Below are 9,053 nucleotides of genomic sequence, written 5' to 3' on the forward strand. Positions count from 1 at the left end.
GGGTTTAATCTAGGCTCAGATTGGTGGGGTGGCCATGGGTCTTCACTCTTCAACCATGGGTCAATAGGGAAGATGGGTTTTCAACCATGGGTCTTAGGGAAGAAGAAAAAGAAAGCTATGGAGATTTGGACATGGGTCTTTGTTGAATTTTTTGGGTTTTTTTTTTTTTTTTTTTTTTTTTGTGTTTGTTTCCCAAGAAAATTTCTAGCTTTGGGTTTGTTGGAGATTAGTTGGTTTACTAAGTTTATGGGTTTGATTTGCTGTAGAATTCGATGTTGATTGTGTTAGAATTTGTTGAGTTTGATTGTCCAAATGGGTTGGCTGATTAGATATGTTGGGAAAGAACATGTTCTTATGTTCTTCCAAAAAAATAATGAAAAGCTATGGAGAACAAGAAAGCTATGGAGATTTGGGCATGGGTATTTGTTGAATTTTTTGGGGATTTTTTTTTTTTTTTTTTTTTTTTTTGTGTTTGTTTCCCAAGAAATAAAATTTCTAGGTTTGGATTTGTTGGAGATTAGTTTGTTTACTGAGTTTATGGGTTTGATTTGCTGTAGAATTCGGTGTTGATTGTGTTAGTATTTGTTGAGTTTGATTGTGTTAGATATGTTAGGGAAGAACATGTTCTTATGTTCTTCCAAAAAATAATGAAAAGCAATAAAAAGAATGCAAATTTAATTATTTAATATAATGAGATTTAAGGTTTTGTTTTTTATTTTTTATTATTAAAATGCTGATGTGTTATTTTTTAAAAGCCAAATAATTTTATTATTATTATTTTATTAGCCACATCAGCATTTATTGTGCACACAGTACATTCCATCTGTCATCTCAAATTTTTCTGTTACTGGGTTGACGGTAGGGACCAAAATAAAAATGATTTTCTAAAATTAGGGACTGACCTAGAAGTGAAATCAATTTAGGGACCAAATCAAGAATTGGCCCAAAATGTAAAGACCAAAAGTGCATTTACGCCAAGTTTATTTGCATGAAAATAAATAGAAATTTGACATGCATGTCAACACTTAAATTCCCAACACCTCATATTCACACCTGCCAATTACATTATATTTGAATAATTTTTACCATGAAATTATTTCTCTTAATTTAAAAGGGGTTTATATGGCTAAATATAACTAGAGAATGTAAATATGAGTTAACATGGATATATTAGAATTATATTAGCTATGAGAATATATACTTATAAATTTAAAAGGTCTAATGCGATAAATACACAATTGCAAGGTGTAAATATGACGCTTTGCATTTATGCTTTATATAAATTTGTTACATTTTAGGTTATATATCTTGGCTAATTCCCATGTATAACAAAACAAGTGAGATTTGTATTAAAATAAGGATAAAGTTTGGCTCCAAACATGTTTGGAGTCTTGGTCTCTAACCACCAATAAGAAGATGACATTTATAATTGTCTTATACAATACACATGACTCACTTAGCCCAACTAACAAAGTGAGTCATGTGCGTTGTACAAAATATGACACATGTCATCTTTCTATTGGTAGTTGGAGCCTAACATTTTCCTTAAAATAATGTGGTTATGTATTAAGTCAAGTCAAGAAGTAGCTTAGAATGAATCAAGTTTTAGAAGGATTGCTCAAGTGAAAATAGTTTCTCAAGCTAACTCATCAAAATAGAAAGTTTGTGCAACTCTTGCTGAATAGAAACTTAAATAGCAAGTTTACTTGACCCTTTCTCAACATTCGCTTAACCAAGATTGTGATAAATGAGGAACTAACTTTGTTAGCCTGATGTATTAACCTATTATTTTCCTATATATAAAGCCAACTATGAGTGCATCACTTGGTCGTAGGCTCTATGCGCTTGCTCTAGGTAATATGTGTTAGCCCAGTGAACCAAAGGAGGACAGTTTGGGAGTTACCACCTACTTTAGATCTAGGAACCAACCGAGCCCCTTGCTAGGGGCCTTGTATATCCAAATTCAAGACCCAAAGTTAAGTGACCGAGATGAGAAGGTGTTAGACACCCAACCCCTTCAGGCTTTTGGATCAGTCTCCACTCATTATATTTCATATTTTAATTCTATTAATGAATCCTTTAATAAGCTATTCTAACATGTATACACACACTCACTCCATTTCTATTGCACGCAACATGTTATCTCCTTAACATCAACGCATCTCATAGCATCCATACATATTAATCACATGGTATACATCACATCATATTATCTCACCCATGTCAAGACAGCAAGCATACATACATCATCACATGGAAGCAAGCATGCATATTCATCATATCATGTGCACATACTCAATTCCTTTCATAAACATTCTTGAATTTTCACCTACAAAGTTGAAGATTCATGTTGCGTGGATGAGGAAAGATTCTTTGAAATGAGTGTTCATTTAAGTTGTCCTTGCTATAATACTTCAATCTTTTGAAGGACAACATCGCTTGAATTTTTTTTGGTGTATTTTCTTTTCAATTTTTGATTTCTCCAATATCTAAAAACATTGAAAAATAATTGACAAGAAGATTTTCTGACCTGTGTATTTTGTTTGTTTTTTAGTGTTAAAAGTCTTGAGATGTGTTATCGTTAATATAAATATCTTTCTCTTGACTTAGAACATGCCTGACATTGTGTAAATACTTAGAAAGTGTGTGTAAACAGAACTAGTGCATGACTATTTTAAGGTAAATAAAAATTTATATTGTCAATCTATAAAAGTCATATATATAGATTGTACTTTTTATTTTAGTACATGAACACCCTTTTAAAAATGGTTAAATTCATTTGTACATTAATTTTATTTATGAGTTAAACATCACCCCTCAATATAGCATAAATAAATATGAAGAGATAAGGTTGTAAAAGAAAAATCCTGCGAAGAAAGAATAAGATACTACACCATTAGAATATTCTTTCTCCAAGTAAATCACAGACACTTACTACTTTGACTACATAAGAAGGTAGCATCATCTCAGTCAGATTCTTCTTAGGCTAAAAAAAAGGTTAAAGAGAGGAATTTGGGGTTTTTATTTCATCTCAGGGCGAGGGTTTGGGCTTGGTGGAGCCTAGTTATGTTTGATCCGGTTGACAACCCGACCCGACCCAAATAATTATGGTTTTTAATAAGAAATTTATTGAGGCTTAGTCCATGGAGAGGAGGCTTGCCCAAGCCGGAGCGCTTATGGACAAGCCTCATGGAGGTCTGAGGGCAACGTCCTCGGGAAAAATTTTTGGGCCTGTTTTGTGTAGAAAATGCAATTTGGTTATTAGGGTTTTGGCATGGTCGTGTTTTTAGTGTGAGAGGAAAAACTGTAGCAACACCTTGTATCTCTTTTTTCCTGATAATAGTAAAATTCTTGTAACTCCGTGAACGTAGGCAAATTGCCAGACCGCGTAAATATTGTCTTGTGTATGTGAATATTTTTCTTTGGCGTGCATTTTCTCTATTTTTTTTTGTTTCTCACAGGTTGAGATTTTAGTTAAATTCCCTACACTTGGAGAGGCAATCAACCCATTGTGTAGCCAACTATAGTGTTTTTTTTTTTTATTTATATAATTTTTAACTATAGTTATTTATCAAGTTTTGGATCCATATAAATATTGTATTCGGTTATCATATAATTTTCTTAACTAAATTTTCGAACCTTACGAGTAAAATTCGGGGTTTAATTGTGTTAAACCGGTATACTTAATGCCTCTCATCAATATATTCCCATTGTAGCGACATTCGTTTGTCAATTCAAAATTAATAAGAAGCCCGATAAACATTGTTTATATATACAATTACATGAGAGAGAGAGAGAGAGAGAGAGAGAGAGAGAGAGAGAGAGAGAGAGAGAGAGAGAGAGAGAGAGAGAGAGAGAGAGAGAGAGAGAGAGAGCAAGATGGTGCTGATTACATTTCTTTTGATCAAGCAACGCAGATAATTATAACAACTATGAATTTTTTCGTAAACAAAATAATGAACAAATATGGATGTCTGCTTACATATTCTTATTGGACACATATTCCTTTATTTTTTACACCAACATTGGAAAGAATTTGCAGTACTTTGTGTTAGCATCTAACATGTGGTTCCCTTTTACAAACAAACAAATGAAGCAATTAGCAAAAGCTAAAAAATGGACATTAGATCAACAGAAATGATGCAGAACTAAAAAAGTTAATGAAGGACCAGTTATCGATCAGTGTATCATTTCAATATTCCTTCAATATTGATTTGGTTGGCATCAATGGTACTGGTGTTTTATTAGGAGAGCTGAAATTTTTATACATCAAACGCTCTTCATTCTCAAGCTCTATCAAGCTCTTGATCACAATTTCTGAAGCACTTGTTACAACTTCTGACAAGTTCCTACAAGCACAATAGAAAAATTAATAACGGATTAATTCCAATTTTTCCTAAACTGGAGAATCGAAAGATCGGCAGAACTATATATTGGAAAAATTTTATGCTCACAAATGGAACAAAACTCAGGTGTAGTTTTTTAAATATTGTATCTTAAATTTTCCAATTAAATTTAATCATATAGTTGCATTAACTAATGAATTACAAACAGTGTTATTTTTACTGAAAGACAATTAAATTCAACCATATAGTTCATTGATTGATGCAACTACATGTTTGAATTTAATTAAGGTACATTAGGTATAACACTTAAGAAATTTTATCTAAATTTTATCCTCACAAATAATATAATCCATGGGTTCAAAGTCCTTTAAAAAAATTTAAACTTGTACATCTAAGTATTCTCTGGTGCAGTTTCATTTGGACTACAACTACGTAGTTAAATTGTACTACATCAAATGATCGGTTTCAAAGGATAACTTCTTTTTAGAACAATTGTAATTAAAGTATGTAACGAAAAGAATATTTGAGAATGCCATCCAAAGAAGTTGGTAAAAGTCTAAAGGCATCAGGATGCTGCTAAAAGGATTAATGAGGAGTGTGCAGTGGGTCAAGGAGTTAAGGATCAACTAGTTACTGGCTAATACTAGGACAAAGAGTTGAGGGCTTTGTTCCAGTTCATTGATGAGTGATAATTCCTTTAGTAGATTCTTTTTCTTGAGGTCATGATTGTATCATTAACCTTACTTAACATAGACAGAGATGAATTATTAGGAGCCTCGAACTATCTAAGATTAATCATTCAAATGTATGAAAAGTACTTGCTACTTTTGAATATAGATATTAAAACTAGTGCCTTGGAGTCTCTTAATTGGTGAAGATTGATACAACATGTTAGGACACCATTTTAAAAAAGGATTAGCTTGCACAACTAGTCTTTCTCTTGGATGGAAACCCCACACCAATGAAATCACTGGCTCTAATATTAATATTACTTCTTGGTATTATAGGTTTATCGGTAATTTATTAGAGTTGTATATTAACACGTTGGAAAAAATCACTTTGTGAGTGCTTAAAATGCAACATATTAGAAAACTACTTACACTAAAAAGTCTAAGCCAATAGTGAAAATCTCATATCAATCACTTATTCTTGTTAATTAGTACTACTCTTTACATAAACAATCTAATAAAGTTCATAAAATTTAATAGGTAAAAATGAAAATGGGCATACTATTGCAGCACCAATTGTGCTGAAACAAATTAATAGTAATAATAATAATAATAATAATAATAATAATAATAAGGTAGATTGATCTTACCCCTTGTAGGAGTCAAAGGTAAGACCCACGGTGTTCTTAGCCTCATCAAGAGCCCAGTTAAACCTCCGAAGTTCCTTCTTGTCAGATACTACATTTCTTGGAACACGTAGTTGAGAAGGCTTAATGTCACAAAATATAGGTATGACCTTCTTCTTGGTCTCCATGATTAGAGCCAGTTCATGAAGACAAAAGTACGACTGACAGTAATTAGGCGAAAACATTGCTACGCCTACCTTGCAGCCATGTATTGCACTATCAATCTTTTCAAATAATTTGTCTCCTGGCTTCATAGTTTTGTTGTCCAAGAAAGGACGTAGGTTAAACCTGGAAAGATAATCATAGAGCAAAGTGGCTATTGTTCGCTTTGTGTCAATCCCTCTATGGTTAAGGAAAACATCACATGTGGGTTTAATCACACGTTTGGCCAACTGGGTTTTGCTTCTGTTGGAGAATAATCGGCTTTGGAATTTCAAGGCTGGTGAACGATGCATGATTTCTCTAAACATTTGCATTATGCCTTGTATGGTATAGGTGTTGTATTTGGGTATTATGGGTTTCTTTCCTAAATTGGAATGTAGACGTTGTGTTGTTTTGTGAGAATTGTATTTATGGTTTGCTGGCTTGCATTGCCTTATATATAAAGAGGTTCAAATTTTACTTTTCATGGTATTTTTTTACTCTTTGTTGTTTGGTATTAGTAAATTGAAACCTTCAACCTTAATTGAACTCTTTAACTCTTGAATTGATTTTGAAAGAAAGAATTTTTATGGAAAGGTATTGAAAATCAACATACAACCGTGTTTTAAATTTGATAGAAGAAGGAGATCGATGAAAATCAACATGTCCCTTCAAACACGTTTATTGACTCTCTCACACACAAAGTGCCACCGCAGCTACAGGGTCCACATTCGAATCAAAAATTCCAGTTTTTTTCAACCTTAATGTCGAGTCGGATATATTACATCGTGGAGACATAAAAACATCACATGCCTGAACTCGATTCAGTGCTTCAACTTTTGAATTTAACGCAAGAAATTCAAAGTAATTTCCTTAGTCTGAACACCCTTTTCTTTTAATTTTCTATCAAAAAAAAAAAAAAAAAAAAGAAAGTACCTGGTAACCTTAACGTCTATATTAGTATTCAATACCAGTTTTCTGTATAGCTTACTACCAACCTGAGGGGTTTCTTTGACTGTTTGAATACAAAATTCTGGTCACAGTATAAAGTTTCCTCGCACCAGGTGATGTAGAATAACGACAATTGAACTGATAGAAATGGGAGTTCGTTTTCATTATACAGCAACTTTATTTCTAATAGTAATAATTTTTTATGAATATTATGTTAGGCGTGATCTGGTGGACTATATAGCAAGGACATGAAGAGAGAGACAGTACAAATTCAATAATATGATTTTGGAGAAAAGCCTAACTACTTTTGCCTTTACGTGTAAGACAATTGAGCTTTTTTTAACTATTTTTGTACCCACATCGTGATCCTTGCAATACCTTTTGCCCTACCACGGAGCTTGACTGAGACAACCATAGCGACACAGATATGGCCAAGTATCCCATTAGCAACATTATGTCCAAGGAGATTAATGTAATAGATGATCATCACTTTGACTGTGATGGATGTGGCTATCTTGTTGCAGATTTGCTTTTGTTCATCTCCAATAACTGATTGGTTGATATTTTGCAATAAATCCTAATTAATGTTGCATTTCATGACATGTAACCTATTAACCTAAACGTGTTACTCAAAAGCACTTTGAATTGAATGGAGTGTAATAATTAATGAAGATAGTGTAGGAGATACACTCAAGATTTAATGGTTAAAAATAAAGTAAGTTGATGACTTCCCTTGAAGTTTTCTATTATCACACTTACCTATCTTTTAGTTTGAAATAAGACACTCACCTATCCTAAAATGCAAATTATTTATATTAACCTTCCCTCGACGATTGAAAAATGACTTTGAAAAATTTCAAATTTCAAATTTTTACCTTCTACTTAAATGGTTAGTTTTCCTTTTAAAAATATTAATTATCTTTAGTATGTATATGTGTTTTCTTGTATAAAATTTTAGGTTTTATTACTGTACATGTAATGTAAACTCAAACAAAAGAGTCTAGATGGTAAAACAATCATGTTCTTATAATTCTAATTTTAGGATACATTGGAGGTTGAAGAAAGTGGTTAATGGGGGTCTAGATCAACTCTCCCTTATAAGTTTTTTTTTTTGGGGGGGGAGGGGGGGAGGTTAGGTTATGAGTTCAAGACCTATAGGGTAGGTGTATAACTTATCAATTAAAAAAATAAAAAAAATAAAGTTGAAGAAAGGGTCCAACCCTCTTCAAGGATTTAGCCCTAAACCTATCATAACAATTTTACCCACCCTTAAACTATATGACATTCACGGGAGGGTAGGTGGTGTTCATAGGAGCATTCTCAAAGTCTTAGGATATTATGTTATATATGTAATATATATTCATCATTCTCATTTGCATATGGAGCCAACACGTACTCATTGTCTAGCATTCTTTGTTCCATCCGAGTAAAATAAAAATCCATTGACTGCTTTTGGTTTGCCATACAACATTTTCCCTTTTACATTTTCCAGTTTTCAGATGTTTGACCCAACATGAAAAATGTTGATAAAAAATTAGGAGAAAAAAAAATTGATTTGATCAGCAAAATAATAGTTTTGGGGCGAAAAACAATTTCCGCTCAAAAAACCCAATTTCCTTCCCACCTATCAACCACCACTATAGTCTTCGTTACTCCTCCCCTCTACACTACCATACTTTTTTGACTCAGTCACCTTCGATTAGTAAGCCACCACCCCTTCCACCGGGGACAAATGCTTCTCCAACAATGAACTCATGGCCAAAATTAATCAAATAGGGAATGAAAAATGATTTGCTCAGCAAAATAATAGTTTTAGAGTGTAAAAACAATTTCCCCATGAAAAACACAACACCCCACCCATATGTCAGCCACCATTAGTAAGCCACTACTCCTTCCACCAGAGAAAAATCCTTCTCCAACAACAAACGCATGGCCAAATTGAGATCAAAAACCAACCCATGACCCTCAAATTCCATCCCAGTTTTGGAGAACCATCCAGGTATGGTTCTTTGTATTTTTTTATATATTTTTTTTCAAGTTTTAGAAAATTAATCCCGCATCTAAAGATATGCAAATCCTACAGTACTTTGTTTGTTATAGTCTAAGCCTGGCTCAAAATTTGTGGCATTGAGACTTGAGAGTATTGAGGTAATAGTTTTTATTAGAAAATAATTTTATCCGCCAATTTAAATTAGTTTGATCTAGTGTTGGTTGGACTTTCTGAGTTCATTATGTTATATTAGTGAAATTAACAGTTAATT

General features: G+C 32.9%; 1 protein-coding gene across 1 annotated transcript; it reads right to left on the bottom strand.

Moving 5' to 3' along the window:
- Positions 1 to 3,980: 3,980 nt before the first annotated feature.
- On the bottom strand, positions 3,981 to 6,277 carry LOC126693931 (TIR-only protein-like). The gene is made up of 2 exons (XM_050389985.1): positions 5,665 to 6,277; positions 3,981 to 4,349 (listed from the first exon to the last, which is right to left on the bottom strand). Exons 1-2 carry the CDS (start codon positions 6,174 to 6,176, stop codon positions 4,193 to 4,195), a joined length of 669 nt encoding a protein of 222 aa, XP_050245942.1. The 5' UTR covers positions 6,177 to 6,277; the 3' UTR covers positions 3,981 to 4,192.
- Positions 6,278 to 9,053: the final 2,776 nt, after the last annotated feature.

This window comes from Quercus robur, chromosome 8, assembly GCF_932294415.1.
Source record: "Quercus robur chromosome 8, dhQueRobu3.1, whole genome shotgun sequence".
NCBI lineage: Eukaryota > Viridiplantae > Streptophyta > Magnoliopsida > Fagales > Fagaceae > Quercus > Quercus robur.

Bases quoted from the DNA above. Each gene is read 5' to 3' on its own strand.
- LOC126693931 (XM_050389985.1), bottom strand. From the start codon at position 6,176: ATGCAAATGTTTAGAGAAATCATGCATCGTTCACCAGCCTTGAAATTC. The intron at 4,350-5,664 runs GTAAGATCAATC...TTGTGCTTGTAG, and splicing joins ACCTTTGACTCCTACAAGGG to GAACTTGTCAGAAGTTGTAA.